The sequence below is a fragment of the Scophthalmus maximus genome, chromosome 3 (assembly GCF_022379125.1).
Source record: "Scophthalmus maximus strain ysfricsl-2021 chromosome 3, ASM2237912v1, whole genome shotgun sequence".
Taxonomy (NCBI): Eukaryota; Metazoa; Chordata; class Actinopteri; order Pleuronectiformes; family Scophthalmidae; genus Scophthalmus; species Scophthalmus maximus.
In genome coordinates this window covers 12,155,802-12,174,992 of record NC_061517.1, presented here as the reverse complement: position 1 = coordinate 12,174,992, position 19,191 = coordinate 12,155,802, and the positions used below count along the sequence as shown (strand labels likewise).

The 19,191-nt window shown below is 44.2% G+C and overlaps 1 protein-coding gene across 2 annotated transcripts in view; it reads right to left on the bottom strand.

Annotated features, from left to right (window-relative positions):
* The window catches only part of lrp1ab (low density lipoprotein receptor-related protein 1Ab), an 81,067-nt gene that overhangs the window by 41,114 nt on the left and 20,762 nt on the right, over positions 1-19,191 (bottom strand). For both annotated transcript variants that reach the window (XM_035644044.2, XM_035644045.2), the window contains exons 3-8: positions 15,546-15,683; positions 7,729-7,848; positions 7,317-7,445; positions 6,723-6,983; positions 694-856; positions 61-283 (exon numbers count right to left, since the gene is read on the bottom strand). In XM_035644044.2, the coding sequence (XP_035499937.2) occupies positions 61-283; positions 694-856; positions 6,723-6,983; positions 7,317-7,445; positions 7,729-7,848; positions 15,546-15,683 (1,034 nt within the window). The remainder of the gene's footprint in view (positions 1-60; positions 284-693; positions 857-6,722; positions 6,984-7,316; positions 7,446-7,728; positions 7,849-15,545; positions 15,684-19,191) is intronic.

Here is a 19,191-nt window from a genome sequence, read left to right as displayed (position 1 = left end):
TGAGTGGAGTTGCCATTGTATTTGTATAGAACACCACTCTGACCCTCCTTCAAACCTCACCAGGAGGCCTTGGATGATGGTGTGTCGGTTTTTGCCCTCGTAGTCGACCACTTCGATGTAGTCCAGGTAAGCGTCGGCCCAGTACACCAACCGGTTCACCAGGTCCAGGGTGATCCCGTGTGGGAAAACTATTTTGCTGTCCACCAGCTTTGTGCGGTTCTGGCCGTCCATGTCACAGCGCTCCACCCTCGGTGTCGACCCATAATCTGTGAAGAACACTTTTCTGTTGGGAAAGGGAAAAGGATGGGAAGGTTAAGATGAAGCCATGGTGACACAAAAATTAATTTCAATAACAATAGATAATTTTATGACTTACGGTCCAATTTGACCTCATGTATAAATTCATCGTGACATTACACAATTAACCAAAACGGAACTCTTTATAATAGAGAAGTGAAAAAAAGAACTAAAGAACAAAAAAGGAACTTCATCCTTAAGCAGCTCATCTGTTTTGGGAACTTGAAAAAGCCAACATTGAAGTGTTGATGTGGCACACCAGTTTTTGTCTGAAGGAAGTGCTGTGATTTTTGGCCGCCTGCTTGGTCAGCACCTTGTCTGATCATAAGACAAGCGTTTTCCTCTCAAGTGTTGCTAAACAGTATTGAGGGTAGTCCTCGGTCAAGAAGTACAGACCCCATGGCCGGGTCCAAAGCGATGCCTTTAGGGTTGTACAGCTCTTGGTCCAGCAGGGTTACACATGTCTGGCCGTTCTTGTTGCAGACAAACACCCGGTCATCCACGTCATCCACAAAGTAAAAGTTTCCGGTCAGCCAGTCGATGGCCATCTGCTCAACATCTGAGAGATGGCGAGGAGAGAAGAGCACAGAACAGAACTGTTACAAACACAGGGCCACATGAGAGTGGAGTCACACACCGGGATCACATTTGAATAATGATGCCAAGGTCTTCTCTTCATGAAAAGAGAGAGACACAAAATAACAGAGATGAATTAATGAGCTTCTGCCCTTCACTCCACTTGTCTTTAAATTAAGGCGAGCAGTCTGCGGGGGAGGAAAAGAAACACAAAAATAACGGATAGAGAGGGAGAGGTGAAGGCCTGCACTTTCTCCTGTCAGCTGAACTCCTGTCAGTGGACTTGAGCAGTAACACAGGACTCTCATGTGCAGGGAGAGTCCCCTCTTTGTTTTTGGCAATGGTATGCGGAAAAAGACAGCTTCACAAAAGTTCAAGGTAGGTTTGATTAGGAAAGAGGGACGTTGAGCCCACTGTTACTGCACAGACCCACATTAATAAACCAATATTTGACAATATAAATTGAAATTGCCTGATTCTTTCACAGAAAAAAGGAAGCACAGGGTGCCACCATTTCTTGTACTGTTCATTCACATTGAAACAAGGATAATGCCGTCAGTCTTCAAAAAAAATAAAGAGTGAGATAAATATAAACTCAGAAATTTGGCTTGGCCAATACACTGAATATGAAAAAATAACATCTGAGCTTACGAAGGATGATCATCAGACCGTTCAGTGACCCCTTTTGTGTTTTTTTGTCTCTTTACTTAGCACAGAAACATGACATGCATTTTAGGGATCAACCCAAACATCACTCAGTGATGCAGAAGACGGTCACCAATGCCTCTCACAAAACGAACTTGAAATTTAGTAACCCCACGTCTTACGAAGCCAACCAAAGAAAGTGGAAGCTTTGCAGATGGAGACAGCTATTTCAGACATGCGACCAGGGTTGGGAGTTAGCAGTGGAAACATTCTCACTCTCTGAGAACCCTGTCCTGTATGAGACTGGATGCCGAGGTCCCAGACCACAGGGAGACCTAGCCTAGAGGGGGGGGGGGGGGCTTGAAGATACATACAGCCTTGTGTTTTAACAGCTGCCACCATGCTTCCTCTCAAAGCAGAGCACTGTATACACACATGTATATCACACAAGCTCACTACTCACACAGGCACTATCAAAGGGACCACAGGTGTTTCTCCAGATATTCCAAGGGACAACTTTGATGTTGAGGCACACAAGTGGGACACAACACTTCTGCCGTCAGCCTGTCCCAAGGCTTTGACGACTCATTTGAAGAAAGAAACAAAGTCTGCACTGGAGCCTCCAACAATGACAATGATGCTGAACAGACACAGATCCAAAGTAAGTTGTACATCAGAGCACACAGACATCTGGGCCCAATGTAGAAACCCTCTACCCCACCCACCAAAACGCACACGGAGCATCAATAGGCCCCACATGGGACTCGCAATATGCTCGCTGTTGCAAAATAAGCAGTTGAGGAGAAAATGGGAAACCATGGAGGATGGGATTTGGCAGTGCCTGGGAAGGAAAAACAAAAGAAAATTCTGATGGTGAAATAAATTCATATCAAAACATTTTTATGTTCTGGTTCACCTCCAATCTGGAAATCGCTTATTGACAGTATAGCCGTAAATACACATGCTAATAAATAAATCAGTCAGAAGAAGGGGGGAGTAAAAGAAAACCAACCCAAGATGTTTCGTAACATCCGTACCAAGATTCTGACAAAGGGGAAAGTTTGCTACGCAGCTAAGAGGGATAGTGATACTCCCATTGACATCAGCCCTTAACCCATCCGCCTCTAAAGAAATCCAGCTGGAAATCTGTCTGCACGAGGCATTGGATAGACTCACAGAGAGAGAGAGAGCGGAGGGCCGCTTGTGCAACGCAGTTACAAGTGGACCCCGTTATCCAGAGGGCCGGCCAGTCTAATGACGTCCTCACTCATTCAGCTTCTGGTGAGTTGAACGTTTGCTGGGAAACTGAATGAACCCACCCCTCTCTCTTCAGGCAACAACCCTGCCCTCACAACCTCTCTTCACTTCCTGCCCTTAACACCTACAAGCTCACACTACACTGAGGAAACGTTTCACAAACTGAGGGGGTCTCACTGGCAACTGCAAACACGCATTCTGCCCCAATAACATAGGTAGTGACATACAGCGCTGCAAACTTACTAAACTCATTGAGCCTGTTTGCATGTGTTTGCGAGTGTTCTGATGTTTACTTGTTGGGTTGAATCAGAAAAGCATCATCATGCGTTTTCCACAATTCTCCCTGAGCCAAGAAGATCCTGTTAATCTGTGAACAAATTTCTTTGACCTCTCTAGGGTTCAGTTTTATAGTTTAGCGATTATGATTTTCCAAACTGAGCTGACATATGACCTCAGTTGAAGAGGCAGTAATTCATAAACCTTATGCCACTTTTAAATGTCCCACAGGCAGCAAGTGGAAAAAGAGATGTTGTTGGCTTGAGAAAAGAAAATGGCGGACAATGATGGATAAACTAAATTAGGTCCTTCGGATGGAATAGACATGTTCTTTATGGATGTGAGAATAGTACACAGGCAGCCTGCTGTTTTTACTAGATGTACATTAACAGGGAGATTTAAAAAGAAAAGTTGATTCTAATGAGAAAGAAAGAGAGACGGAATGCCTTGGGCACTTTTTTTCTCCATGAAAATATGAATTGATGTATTCTGGGGGGAAAAGAAGAAGCGGAAGAAGGACTGAACGACGGAGGGAGGGATATGGGGAGAAGTGCAGGTCCCTGCTGTGGAGTTCTGCTGAGAGGGTGGAGAGGAAGGGATGAGTGGGATCTGCTCCCCTTTTATCTTCCCAGTCAGAGAATCCCACATGCAAACAGAGCAGGCCACATCTGTAACCCTCGTCTACTTCTCTGCCCTTCTCTCTGGGGCTCCCAGAAGCTATAAATCACTCAAACCCCTTGCCTCCATACTTTCATCAATATCCATCTAAGGCCAATCCCCAGGTCTGCCCTTCATGCTGTTAGGAGTGCACCTGGGCCCTGCTTGTTATGAAAACTGAAAATTGGACCGGCCCTGTTGATACAGGCTCAAAGGAAATCATACATGTAACAAATGGTCTTGACTCGGCTGAAATCTACCAAATTAAGGGAGGGCTTTCGCTCTCTTATCGCGGCTAAAAGCCCACACTGACATTACGTCGGAAAATGTGGAGACATTGCCAAAGTGCAAAGAGACAGCCTCTTGCCTGTTTGTCCATTTGCTCCCTGAGTGACTTAGCAGAGCTAGAACCTGCCGACAGTCACGGCTCCCTCGGTGTTTCGCTGTGGAAATGGGCCACCTCATCTGAAACCAACATTAACTGCCTTAAAAGATAATACACTGGAATAAAACCGTAATCAAAGAAAGTATTGCCGAGTATTAAACAAGGTCATTATCATAAGACAAGATGAGTCAAGTGCTAATTGTGAACGCTGCAAAAAAAATTCCCCCAAATTTAACAGAAAGTCATTTACCTGATTGCCTTTTTCCAAACTTCCCTTTCTAATATGAACGTTCAACTTAATGAAACATATTTAATGTTAAATGTTACTTTTACTGACATGATGTGCCATCAAAGCAAGACAAATGGAGAAGTAATCAATAATACGATAAAGCACAGCAGCAACCGAGGGTAATAAAAACACTGCAAGTGATTTTTAATTGCGGCATCTTATTTGACTCGCATGCACAAGGGTCCAATGGAAGCGTTTCGTTCTCGTACACGAATGGGATTGGCACATCAATGTGATCTCAAATCTTAATTCATAAAAGGTAACATGTCAAGGTGTAATGGGTGCATTGGTTAAAGGTATTTGGGGCAGTGTGTGTGTGTGCGTGCGTGCATGCGTGTGTGTGTCTGAGCTACTGCTATGAGCGCGTTTAAGTGACCTGACTGGACAGGACCTGAGACGGCCAGAGGAATGTAGAGGCTGTTCAGGCTGACATAACCCAACGGAGGAATGTAAATACCATCTGCATGACCACTCTGGCGCACACACACACACGCACGCACACGAACACACACACACACACACACACACGCACACACACACACGCACACACACACCTCCAAGGTACAGCAAATCACTACCTTCTTTCTCTCCCTGTCATTTTATCAGTCCCCTGTCTCCTCTACCTCAGTCTTTCTCTCAGGGTCCCTCTCTCTCTTCCTGCCCTCGCCCCCATTCACCCCTCAGAACACTTAACAGAGTGGGGAATTTTCTTTAAAAATCCAGAGAAGCATGCCACCACAATCAGTGTGAGGTGGGATGTGGCCCACTCGTGAGAGTGCAGTGAATCAACTGGAAATAAAAATCATGAACTCTGGGGTTCGCAGTCTCGGCTCGGACCCGGCTGTCAGCAGTGTCAGCAGTTACACAAGCTCCATTTGAAGAGGATGTGAGCCAAGGTACTGCTAAACCGTGTTGCAGGTTTTGTGAGCCTACACACACCCAGCTTCTTCACTTGTTTTCCTCACGTCTGCTGCTCCACGCCTGGGGCCAATTCCCAAGGGAACTTTCCCACACGCACCCACGTATGAGCACACGCACAAACCCACAGCCTGGCTTTTATATTTTGTCAAACATTTCTGCACACCCCCCTTCTGAGAGAGTAATGACTCAGTCAGCCAGGCAAATAAAAACAGACCTTGTCTCTCGTAATCAGAGATGTCAGCATTAGCCATGAGAAAGGCTAAGAAAGGGAAGTGTTTACATGCTGTGTATGAGAATCTGCATGTGTGTGTGTCACGGTGCTGCCTAAGAGATGAGCGTGTGGGAGTGTAATCATAGCAGAAATCTATGATGGAATTGGGGTGGATCTGATCACCACGGTTGGGTCAGCTTACTTAGAGTAGAGAGTTAGAATAAATAAACATAATCTAATTACACTTTTTTTCCTAGGCAGATTACAGATACTTATTTTTTGGAATCTTGATTGTATATACTGTTACTACCCAACCCTGCAGATAACATTCAAATGCATTAGAAGAGAGAAGTGGAATAATCAATGGTCAGTAGCTAAATCAAGCTACACGGGAGATTAATGTTTACATGTCAAGAAATGTGAAACACCTCAAGGTATGCTGGCAGCCTTTTAAGCATCATGTCATACTGTATTGCCTAGATGGGATGATTTAGTGGTGTGTCAGGGTGCCCCTGTTCTTCAAAGAAAAACCTTTCAAAAAATAAACCTGGACTCAGCTTTTTTCACTTTGCACTTTTATGCTGGTATGAGCACGAGCTGAATTGCTTCACGTCTTACATTTGTCTGATCTAGTAAATGCAAAGTTGACTAATTTGATTCCTGAGGCAAAGTACGGAAATTTCACGCAGGGTGAGCTGACAACTCGAACTGATTACATGAGTGCTGCTTGTGTGCTCTTATGCAAGGCATTCGTTTTTCCTTCACTGACAGGCTACAGCTCAACCGACATGCCCTCAGTGTGCCCGACAACATTTTCATAGGAATACTGTCGGCAAAAAGTAACATTTCTAGAAACAAGAGATTTTCGGTTACACTCAGGCCATTGGCCGTGGCATGCACTGAAGTCTGGACGTTTTCCTGCCAGCCCCAAACAAAAAATTCTGGAAAATGTTCAAGTGAGCCCATGTGAGAACACAGCAGGAAGATCTCCAGAAGATTCACGGCCGACCGAGTGGGCGCTCTACTGAGGCACCACCCCTCACCTAAACAATCAGGACATTTTCCTGCTGTTGTGAACGCGTCTGACTCTGACAACGTCCTGCTGGATTCTCCGCAGGTGAGCGGCAAACTCCGGCAAAGATTATCTGGCAATTTGGCAGCCATACACTAGCTTTTGACGTAGTCTTGTTAATGAAACTGCTACTCACGGTGGAGGCTGAGGGAGATGTTGATGGTGCGGATGTTTGTCACGGTCTTGAGGTCAGGGATGCTGGCGCACTTCAGCTGAGTGGCGGCAGGGGTGTCTCCCACATCTATCCAGCAGACGGTCTCCGCGGCATAGACGAAGTCCATGGCCATGGCCTGCTTGGTGGCGATGGAATGCAGCCGAGACGTGGAGCCGCTCAGCGAGGTGCAGCGAATGTCATGGAGGTTGGCAATCAACAGCATAGGCAGACGATCCACTGGCACTGAGGACAGTGATCGGGACGGTGGAGTGGAGAGGATGGGGGAAAGCGTGGTAGAAATAAGGCAGAAAAGATATAAGGAGGAGGTGGAGAGGAGTCATAGATCACATACTTACTGCTCACCTGTAACACATCTCTCTCTAGTAAACAAGCTTGTAAAAAACAAATGGGGTTGTCACACCATGCAGATATAATTATCTGATATAACACAGCGGGGAGCCATTTATGACAGAGAAACAAATCATCTCTAATCTTTTCTGGGTTTGGTATGAACTGCATCCGTGATGTGTGCGTGTTTGCGTGTGTATGTGTGTGTGTGAGCGTGTGTGTTCTCACCATTTTTGGCTTTACAAGAGCGGTTGTCTGGCTGCAGCAGGTAGCCCTCCACACAGCTGCAGGCGTAGGAGCCCTCCGTGTTCGTGCACGTCTGACTGCACGTCCCGTACACATTGCACTCATTGTAATCTAAAGTGTATCAACAGACACAGTCAGTGAGGAAAAATATGGTGATTTTACCATACATAGCTTACTGAATTAGGTGTATTTTGATGTAAAGTTATTCAGAGCATAGGCAACAAAGGAAGGAACACGCACTTATGTTCTGGCTAAATAAAAAATAATTTCTCATTTTCTCTACATGCTGGCCCATGCAACTCCAGACAGCGGGCAGAAGGTCTGAGTTATCAGATGATTGCTTTAAGTGTTACTTTGGCCAAGCTGGAATAAATCTGCCGAGTCACCCACTCACCTTTACAGGTCTTTCCATCTGCAGCAACCTCAAAGCCGTTTCTACAGTAGCACTGAGGCCCACTATGAGTCACCGCACAGTGAAACTGGCACCCATGGGAGGCACAGTCTGGTGCTCGCTCTGTACCAGAGAAAAACACAGACACAGACAACGTTGCATACTTAGCAGGCAAACATTGACAGGGAGGGGGGAACTAAGAAGCTTTGATTCGGAGGGATGAAAAACCCGGATAACAATAAAAGCTTAATGAAATCTGCTTAAGTAATTGTTTCCTTGATCAGGTTTGTGCACAGATAAGATTTCAAATGTTTATGTTAATCTTCAGTGCCATACTGTCATATCACATCCCAACCGGGAGATCAGAAGGATTGTGGTAGTGCGTGCTGTGTGTGTGTGTGTGTGTGTGTGTGTGTGTGTGTGTGTGTGTGTGTGTGTGTGTGTGTGTGTGTGTGTGTGTGTGTGTGTGTGAGTGAGAGGGAGAGCGGCGCCGCTCACATGCATGCATGTGTGTTCATCTGTGCATGTGACAGACGGAGTGATTTCAATGCATACGCGTTAGAGGGCCTCTTATTTCCCGCCCTCAGAAGGGAACTCAAGGACACATCCTTTTGTCAGGAAATGAAAGAGGGGCATCCACACATCCTCTCGTCGTGCTCCGTGTAGTGTGCATGTGCATGCAGATGTGTGTCGATGCAAGGAGATAATAGGGGTCGAGTGTCTTATCGTAGGTTGAAGTGATGTGTCTGGGGAGGGGGCTCACATCTGACATTACAAAACAAAATGCATTTCAGACTGCTTTCAATAAAGAGTCCTGTGATGCTTCTGAGCGCAGGCTTATAACATTTTTCATTACTTGGGTCAAGTGTGCTTCCACCAAGAAGGGGGGTCTACACGGGGGTCCTCCCCCAGAGTTTAATAAACCATTTTATAAAGCCACAGAGATCAACTCAAAGAGGAAATTACAGTGTGTACGAACCATCTTATGATGAGCAACACTCATTTATTCAACAACATGCCGTTTGTCGCTCCACCGAGTATAAAAATGGACGTCGTCACTGGTTCTGGAAAGGGAAGCCAATGCGGAAGTGCCTGATGCCTGTATTCTCTGGAATGGCCAGCAGAGGGGGACTCCCCCAGTTTGCAAAAAGAAGTCAGAAATCTATGAGAAAATGACTTCTCACTTGAATTTTAACATCACAAACCATTTTCCTAAGGAGTGTATGGTCTCAATCTCTAGTTTCAAGTCTTCTTCAACACAGCATGTTCAAGTTAAATAGACGATAAAGCACGGTATGCATTGTAATCTGTACTCTACAGCATGATGGCAGCTAGTACCATCCAATCGGTGCATGTTTGCAGGTGTAGGTGGGCGCGCAGTGGACGAGCTCTCAGTCAGACCCACCACCACTCTTACGTCTGGTTCCCAAAAACCAAGATGGCACTGGTCAAAATGCTTAACGCAAGGCTTCAAAGCGGTAGTCCGCAACTTCCTCCCTCCATTTCTGAAACCTTTTTTTTTTTATCTCTGAATGAAGACGTGGGCATGAAATATGACAAGCTTGTATTTTCGTGTGGCAATCCCACAATATACCAAACCTCTTGCTACCATTTGAAGCTCCTGGAGAGCTGCAACAGTGAGCATGGCCAAAGATGTTAGATGACATCAACACTTTCACTCCTGCTGGTCTAAAGAACCTAACACTATTCAAAAATTCTGTGAACTTGCAGAGAAACATTCCCATTTAATAATTTAAGTGTTTGAATAATGGAGAAAGGAGGCTTCCAGTAGCACAATGAAATTTACCTCAGCGGCCAACAAAACAAGGGCTAACGGTCATGGTGTACAGTGGCTAGTGATGGCATGGCCGCGAGGAGCGGAGACTGGACCATTCAAGGGCTTATTATATAAAGCCTTTGCCACAATGACCCTTTTGTCGTGGCCCCACTGAAAGGAAGAGTCCCCCAGCAAACACTGTGGCCCATATCGAATCCATTCACCGAGCCTCAAACTGTGAGAGACCACAGGCAACTGGAGAGCCAAGATACACCAAAATGCTCCTCTGTTCAAGGTCAGTTTGTTCCACTTTATGCCCATGCTTTTACCTATGGGGGGGCAGTATTATCTTAAATGAATATTGCTGCAATTATCAAAACTTCATCTCAATAGTCACCTGTAATCATGCAAAGTATTCAAAGTTTAAAAAACTATAATGTTATTTATCAAAATCCAATTATAATCTATTACAATGATTCTCCCTTTGTGAAGGCCCAAAAAAAGTTTTTGCAATGTGAATCTGTTGCTGATTCTAACCTCAGAGAACATTTGTAGACGGCAGGGAGAGAAGTGGAGGAAGAAAATGTTAAAGGGGAAGAACAAAAGAATGGAGAAGAAAGGAAAGGGAGGGTAAACAGAGGTGGAAACGACTACAAAAAGGGCTGAAGGACAGGGAGTAGGTAGAAAGTTCCAGTTCAAAGCAAACGAGAAACAGCAGCGTGTCAGTCGTTTGACCAGGGGTTAATGAAGGAGGCAAACAAATCACACACAGTGACACACTGGAGGCCTTCAGTCCTAAACAAGCACGCCAAAGCAATCGATCCTAGTTTCACACCGCCTGTTTCAGGCGGGAATGTTGCACCTTAACTCCACCTTACCCCTCGAAGGCAGAACGGTACAAGCACAGAATGGCGGGGCGGTGTTGTTCCACCTGGCAGCAGAGAAAGCCATAGAGCCTTCTCAACGCCTTTGCAAAGCCTGGTTTATACTTCTGCATGGGATCGACACAGAGCCTATGCCGAAGCCACTGGCCTGCATGTGTCGTTCTGCAATTGCACCACCAAACGCTTGGTGACAGGCTTTCAAGTGGACCAGTCACAGTTGTTGCGGTTTGTGTCATCCTAACGTTTAGTTGCATTAGCAGGTAGGGGTAAATCAGACTATAGCGTCGGGTACGCAGCTGAACTGCATGGCCGAACTACGGTCAATTCAATGCAGAAATAGAAAACGGCCTCAAAAGTGGGAGACAAAATATTGGGCCGGACAGTAATGCTGTTGTGTCAGCGCTGTGATTTCAGAATGCCAGCATGCTGTCAAACATGGAAGTGGCAATATGCCACCTTGTTTGGTTCAGTGTAAACGCGTAAAGGCGTAATAACAAGTGCTATTCTGTAACTAATATGAGGAAAGCATGATAATATCAAACATATATGAAGACTACAAGACCAACTCCTGTTCAAATTGCCACCTTCTCGATGAGTCTCACGAGAGACATCTCTTCTAAGCTGACTATATGAATTACCAACACACACAAAATGTGCACGCAAAGAGCAAAGGGCAATGGGTTGCTTAGATTAAACAAGACATAATGAGAAACAAAGTAATAGGGGAAGACTGAGTGAAAGAAAGCCAGAACTAATCTTGGCCTCGGTCTGTGCGCAAGGAAATGTATGAAAGTTGACATTTTCTTCTAAAATCCAATCGTGGGGCTGACGGGTCGGTGCAACTGGTTAACGCAGGTTGAATGAGACAGAGACCAGGTGGTGTCGGGGTCGCGGTTGTAGTTACGTAACAAACCTGTCACGACTGAATGATTTCATAAACCTCCCTCCTTAAAAAGATCAGCTCATCTATCCATCAAGTGGCTTGAAGAAAAGAAAATCTCTTTTCTTACTAAAAAGAAAATCTAACAAAACTTTTAAATAAAGCCCGTCTCCATTTTCTACATCAAGCAACCGTAATTGAAAAAAAATCCAACTGAACATTCACTGTATAAACAGGCTTTTGGAGTGTGTGTGTGTGTGTGTGTGTGTGTTAGTGTTAGTGTGTGTGTGTGTGTGAGACACAAAGTGTAAAAGAGGTAATTCCCGGGACATTCCTACCTTTGTGCTATCACTGTCTGGAAACAAGTCCACACATGCCCTTGTCCTCTACCAGCAGCTGACAGGAGCCGGTTTCCCTACATGGTTCCATCAAATTACCCAATTTCTACCTCTTAAATTTAATGGCTCGTACATTTGACATATTTCAAGTAATCATTCCTCACATAGAAAGTATGCATTTGAATTTGCCTTCATAAGGTGCCACTTCTCACTCTCTTAGTCCCGTATGTAGACTAGAAGATGTTTATATGGAACAACACAGCTTTATTAATTGTATATGGTCTTGTGGATTGTGTCTATACTACAAATTCCTGTTAATTCTGTATGCATGGACATAACTTTAATATAATTAGTATTCATGTAATTGCATATAATATTAATAATAATGATATTTAATAAACAGATTGCCATAGTCAATTACAGAATCGCACAGAACACAACACACAGTCAGCTGCTCAATTCAAGTAAACTGCTTTGAAATGACAGTTTCATGGTGCATGTCTTCACACACACAATAGTACTTGGTGAGCACTGTTGGGCAAGGTAATTTAAAGATAAAAGTGAGAATACTATATAGCCAGGTGTGCTGGTGTGCACAGGAGAGAGTTAGGTAGGGAGGCTCAGACATTCTTAGAAGTGTATTTGCTGGCAGTTGTTTGCAGGCTGCATAGCCAAAGGGGGCAAAGGGACCATTTGCAAACACAAGCAGGGCTGCAGCTTGAGTAATGAGCAAACAGTAGCTATCGTACTCCCAAACAGTGGCAGCACGTTGTCCCAGACACATAAATCTAAACTTAAATTCCAAACACACACACACACACACACACACACACACACACACAAACACACACACACACACACACACACACACACACACACACACACACACACACACACACACACACACACACACACACACACACACACACACACACACACACACACACACACACACACACACACACACACGCACACACACGCACACACACGCACACACACGCACACACGCACACACACGCACACACGCACACACGCACACACACTGTCAACGACAAACTCTCCCAAACATGTGACTGAGTAACCTGCCAGTGAATCCATACTCAAATTTTCTTTAATCTGCGGCCAATTGTGTGTAAATCTACATGCAGAGATGGGTAAAGACTGGCAATAAAACAGGTCTTATCATGCAAGACAACTCTAGCTGGAGCCCATACACTCATTTAGGTCAAGACCCACTCATGAATAAATGATGAAGGTATGGTCTTTCAACCAGTGAACTTCAAGTAGCCTATGACCGATTCTCATTACATGTTTAGTGGGACATGAAGGACAGTGAAAAGCAGCCCACTGCATGCTTAAACAATAGCACCGGGCCATGACAATAATCCGGGTTCCCTTTTGGAGGGTGAGGAGCAGGATAAAGCTCTCAGGAGTGCTGCCATGACCCTGTTTTCTCTTCTCTATCAATCAGTCACTTCTGAGGGAGGCAGGTCTTAGTCCTTTCCCCCCATGAGAGGCCCCATCGGCCCCAAAATGAAAGAGAAAGGACAAATGCAGGCCTTCAGATAATTGAAGAGACTCAACTTTCACCCATATGACAAAAAACAAATAACTGTCAATTGTCTGTAAAGGCTACATATAGTTAACTAGGCCTTTTAAATATAGACCCGGATAGTTTTGTGTTTTGACCAAAGGATGACAAAGATCCGAAGTTAGGCAAGCAAGCTCGGGACTAAAGTGTCACTGGTTCGGATGCTCACCAAACCACATCAGAAAACATTCCAATTACATGGTTTTAACTTGCTCATTGGCAAAACAGCAGGGCCCAAACCCTTGTAGTGCGTGGATGCAAGTTTTTAAATGCTCCCTTCTTTTGCAATCATGGAGAGTTGGGATGTATCTGAAAATGTGGTTTAAACTCTACAGTTTTTCTCTATGGCTACATCCGTACTACTATGTTCTAAATGGCATTTTAAAACCGAACCAATCTCCATCCACACAAGCGTTAAAGCTCCATATCAGTATTCATATCTATCCATACCAACACACTTGAAAACGTATATCATGTGACCATTCATGTGGCACATTGCCCTCACTGCTATTAGTTGAGTCCAAACCAATCAGGAAGCAAATGCGGGTGATCGTTTCCAAAGGTCTCAGTTCTCCCATCCATACCACAACTCTAGAGCCATACTGCCAGTATCAACCTTACCATGATTACAGCACCACTCTGTCCATCTGGTTACACCCTGCTATCATTAAAGCACATAAAACATGCAAGTGAAACAGAAACTTTACCACAAACAAAGAAAATGGTGAGGAAATGTGTTCAAGAAAAATAAAATGCCTTCCCAACCTACGTTGCTACACTCCCTTTTCTAACTAATCTCGTCAAAAACTTTGCCATAATTACTTGGACACACTGACTAAGTGACAAAGTGTGCTTTCAGACACCGGCATCCAGGTACACTTGCACAACTCGGCCGTTTGCACAAGTAAACACTAGGGAGCTTGTGAAAGGCCAGGCCTTTCCCTGAAAAGAGGGGAGCTCACAAACAGCGATGCCAAACGTTCTGGACACACTGCTGGTGTGTTTGTGCGTGTGTGGGGTGATGGGTGTGTTTGGGAGTGTACTTGCAATAATGTGACTGCGTGAGTAAGTGCATGCATGTACTACAGGCACTCGAACGTGTAGGTGTGTGTATATTTAGGTGTGTGTTGACCATTGCCTTACTGAGGACAGCTGGACGTGTGTCCTCGGGAACAGCCGGTGCATGTTGTGACTGGATGACATCATTGCTGTGTTGTGTAAAAGCTTGTCCAACAGTGATGACCAGTGTGTGGGATGCTAACAGTCATTCGCTCTGTGCAACTGTCCACTTCATCTGTCCAACAGTGCTCCTGCTCTTCTGGTCGTATCACATCGTTCTGATGAATTCACTACACCGATTTATCTACTTACTGTCATTGTTTAAACAGGAGGGTTGAGAAAGCATTACATTTTACTTTTTAGTGAAAATATAATATTAAAACTGACATTAAAACAAATAAAGCTGCAACTGATAAGTACATAAAAGAAAAAAAGCAGATATAAAATCCATAATAAGTCTTAGTAACCACATGTAAAATAATTTCAAATGTACCATAACAGATAAAGGAATAGAGGATAGAAGCTTTGGTCAGACTTCAAAAAGAATAGGTGATTCTATATTATGAACATCGTTTGCCAACGCCAGTTATGGTTATCTTAGTGCTGATTTTAAGAATTTGATTTAGTAATTTAATATTCCAGAAGAGGGATAATGATAGTGCATCAATACTAGAACAAGTAAATTAGAAAGAAAGACACAAGGGTGCCCAACTAAAATTAAAATCCCTGTTTTGCAGCTATAAACAGGCAGCGCTTCAGACAGCTTTATCCGAGGACTGCCTCGCTGGACTGCTGAATACTGAGGCAATCCTCTGAAGGCAGTCAGTGTTTGCTCCTTTGTCTGCCGCAACAAAGACCAACACTACGGACCCCAGTGTGTTCCATCTCTCATTCTTCTGTAGTCCCTAATTTATAGTTTGATGGGATTCTTCTTAAGCTGCATCTGGGCTGAATGCTCATCATTCCCGCAGGGATTGGGGAAACATCCTCATGGCTGAGCTGATTAATAATTAATTACTTTTTCCCCCCCGGAAGAGAAATTCCATTGTAATCGCACCAGTCCGAGCAGACCAGCTCATTAAAGGGCCTAATAGAGGAGATTATTGGATAGATAGTTATATTTGGATGGGAAGACAGGGAGATGGCAGTGTGCAGAACAGAAGATGGTTGGTCTTTTTTTTTTTAAAACCCACAACAAAGTGTGTGAAAAAAAGAGAGCGACAAAATGTTAGTGCCATCTGTTCTCCGTGTGTTTTAGAGAAAATGAAGATGTGAGATGTCACTTCATTACCTCTGCAGTGAGGCCCCTCGTCCCAGCCGTCGGTGCAGTCGGGGACTCCATCACACACTTTGCTCATATGGATACACACATCCAGGTCCAGACATCCGTGTTCGTTAACAGGACACTGGTTCACTCTGTTGTGTGTGCCTGTAACAAAAGCAAAACCCATCTCAGGAAAAAAAAATGGAACACATCACAAATTCCACATTGAACTTGAATTTCATTTGGGTCAGTGGTTAGACTGTGGCTACGAGTGATCCTGAAGTCTTTGCGGTAGACCACTTAAGCTTGTAGATACATTGGGATCCAAATGTCGGAAGCTTTTAGAAACAGTGTTGACTGATCTTGCCAAGGGATGCATATCAAGATTATTTATGTGGTATATCATTATAGGAGTCCCAAATGTTAATATTAGTATCGGTCTCGAAAATCCATCATTTGTCCTCATGCTATAACAACAAGCCAATGATTTAATTTCATGTGGGAACTTGATCTGTTTTTCCTTTTTTTAAAGCACACACCAATAGGGCAGCCTAACAGAAAGTAAGGGTGCGGTGGACCTCAGTTCGGTATATCGGTGGGTTCTGAGAGAACTTGGAGCAACAGATGAGAAAGAAGTTTCCTTTATTCTATGAAAGAGTTTCACTTTCTCCTCCCAAGAGTTTCAATGAGGTCAGGTCACATCCATCACCGGGGGAAGATAACACAAGGTAGGTTTGCCTGTCACAATGCCTAACTATGAAGGACCCGGGTTCAACCGGCTGCCAGTCTTAATCAGAGACTGTCATTACTGTGAACTTTGTTTTACTTTTATATTCACTGCAGGAGGCTTCAGGTTTTTGCCGCGAGGGCGACTTTATCATCGATTAGCATTAAAAGTAAGTTCAGTTTAGAAAACAATCTTCGGCACTTGCCGCTGTGGATCAATAATTAACATGGTTGAATCCAACATTGAAACCGATCAGCCACAACATTTTAAAGCTACTATTCTCGAGGCCGCCACAACAGCTCGGGCCAGTTGAGGCATGGACTCCACAAGACCTCAGACGGTGTCCTGCGGCATCGGACCCCGAGCTTCCTTTCAAACCTGTATTAGGTTTGTCCTGCATGGGTCGGACTTGCTTCTCCTGCATATACCAAAGATGCTCAATAGGATTGAGGCTAAATCTATACTACTACATTGTCATTTAAAAAATGGTGTTCTAAAAAATAAACAATCCCCTTCCAGCTTTTAGCTCCGTATTGGTGCCAACCACTGCATACCAGGAACACTCCACAGGACCTGCCCTTGATGCTCCGACCCAGTTATCTTGCCATTACAATTTGACCCTTGTCAAAGTCATTCAGATCCTTTTGCTTGCCCGTTTCTCCTGCTTCTGACACATCGACATGAAGAACAGACTGTTCACTTGCTGCCTAACAAATCCCACCCCTTTACAGATGCCATTGTAATGACATAATCTATGTTATTCACTTCACCTGACAGTATTATTGATATAAAACCTAGGACTGCTGCCAAATACAGGGTTCTGGTGGAGTAGGATTTTTTTGGCAAGTGAAAAACTAAACGTTTCCCTGCAAGTGTCAGAGATAGAAAGCCACATATTATAAACATGTAACGTACACATGCAGTTACAGTGTTTGCCTTCACTATGTACAGTATGGCAAGTACCACTGGCTGGAAATTTGATCTTTCTGCATCTGGCGAAAGAAAAAAATATTGGACAATTCCAAAAGCAAACAAATATAAATGGAATCTAAAGGGGCTTGGAGGGCAAAGGACAGAACGTGATCTCCTCTGGTCCAAAAAAAGCAGTGATTCTTTTTTTTTACCAGTATAATACCAGAACATGCAGCCCACACTACAGAGCAAACAGTTGGCTTTGGCTGTTTTTCTTCTTCCTCCTCCTCCTCCACCTCCAACTCCCTTTCTCTGTCGCTCTCTAACATCTGCTGACCCATTTTAGAAAAACACTAGAAGCAGAGAAAATCCAGTTCACCTTCCTTCACGGGAAACGATCTGTGGAGTTCTGCAGGTTGTGTGCGGTGCTGGGAGAGGCTTTGAGGGCACGATATCTGCATATGTGCAGCCTGAGGTGTAAAACCTGTTTCAGATGCCTCCTTCAGAATCTCACATTCGCAAGGTCTTTGGTGTCTGAATATTAAGAAGAAGCTGTCGCAGCAAAAATGCAGTTCCTTTGACCCTCATTTCTGCTTTTATCCATCTGGAGATTTTACTTTAGATGGTGTCGCACTGTATGCTGCAGAGACTGTAAAGCTGGCTAAGAAAAATGTCGGTGAACATAAATATTATTGACTTGATATTTTGTATCATGCACATCTCGCATGAGCTGAGATGTGGGAACTTATTTCAGCTGAGAAGAAAGCAAAAATACAAAACTCTCAATAGCTAAGACTATATAAATTCTTACGAGAGACGTCATCTAATGAATCAAAGTGTGGATATGCATGAAGACTTTTATGAAGGAAACCATTTGCCTGCATGTCAACATTCCCTGAAGGAAACCACAAGCATTCCCTTTGAGTCCTCTCTATCCATCCAAGGGATTAATAACTACACACAGAACATAAAATGTAACTCAGTTCAAACAAGTGCCGTAAAGTGACAAGAGCTTCCATAATGATCCCACCACAGCAGCCAGTTTGGAAAATATGCCGCGTTCGAACAAAGAATTAGCTTCTAATGCGTCTGTCTTAGGGAACAGGGGAGCGGCTCTCCCATCTGGGAGATGCTAACATATTAGTAGGCCTCCTACAGCTTCAGCCTCTAATCCAGCTTGATTTACATTCAATAAACAAACCAGGGGATTTCTACATAAACTGCGGTACCAGGAATAAACAGCACACTGGAAACCAAACCCCTGCCAAGGATTTAGCATTTGTCAACAGTTTTCAACGTATGACAGACAAATCCCAGTGAACGTCACCTGAATGAAGACGATGACCTCTCACCGATGACCTCTTCTCCCACACACACTCCTCCTACCTTTCCACTGACCATGCAGCTGGCAGAATAGCAGAATTCGTTTTTTGGAAACTGCCACCGATGCACAACAGCCAGAATGATTTGTTTGAGTTCCACAACACAGTAATACCTTGGCAGGAGCTGGAGTAGGGACCAGCAGCAACAAAAAAAAACTAAATACAAAGGACAATATGGAGGATTAAATAACTTCACAGGAAGGGACAATGGAGAGGAACTCTGTACACCCTGCTCTAGTTTGGGAAGTTGTTGGCAACTTCCCAAACTGAGCCCCCCCCCCCCCCCCAATAATGTCAGTGGTCCCAGAGTTTTACTGTGCAAAGCCAAGGGCAGAGAACACAGCAGAACCATCATACTGTATGCACACAATACACTAGTCTGCATACTATTCCTAACTGTTCTATAGCTGCTGGTCTGCATGTGGGCAATTTTGCTTGGTATGAGCATACCAGGAATCCTTTCAGTACTTCAGTAAAACAAGGTGACCTCTTAGAGAAAAACTCCTGTGTCCCTTGTTAAGTCTTCCTGACAAGCTTTGAACCACTTTGAACACCCTTCGAAAACTCCAGGTTTCTTTCCAAGCTGCTGTTTTTAATTGAGGATTCTAGAAGATGCCACAAGACAAATCTGGGTTGGTTTTTTTGAGCCAAA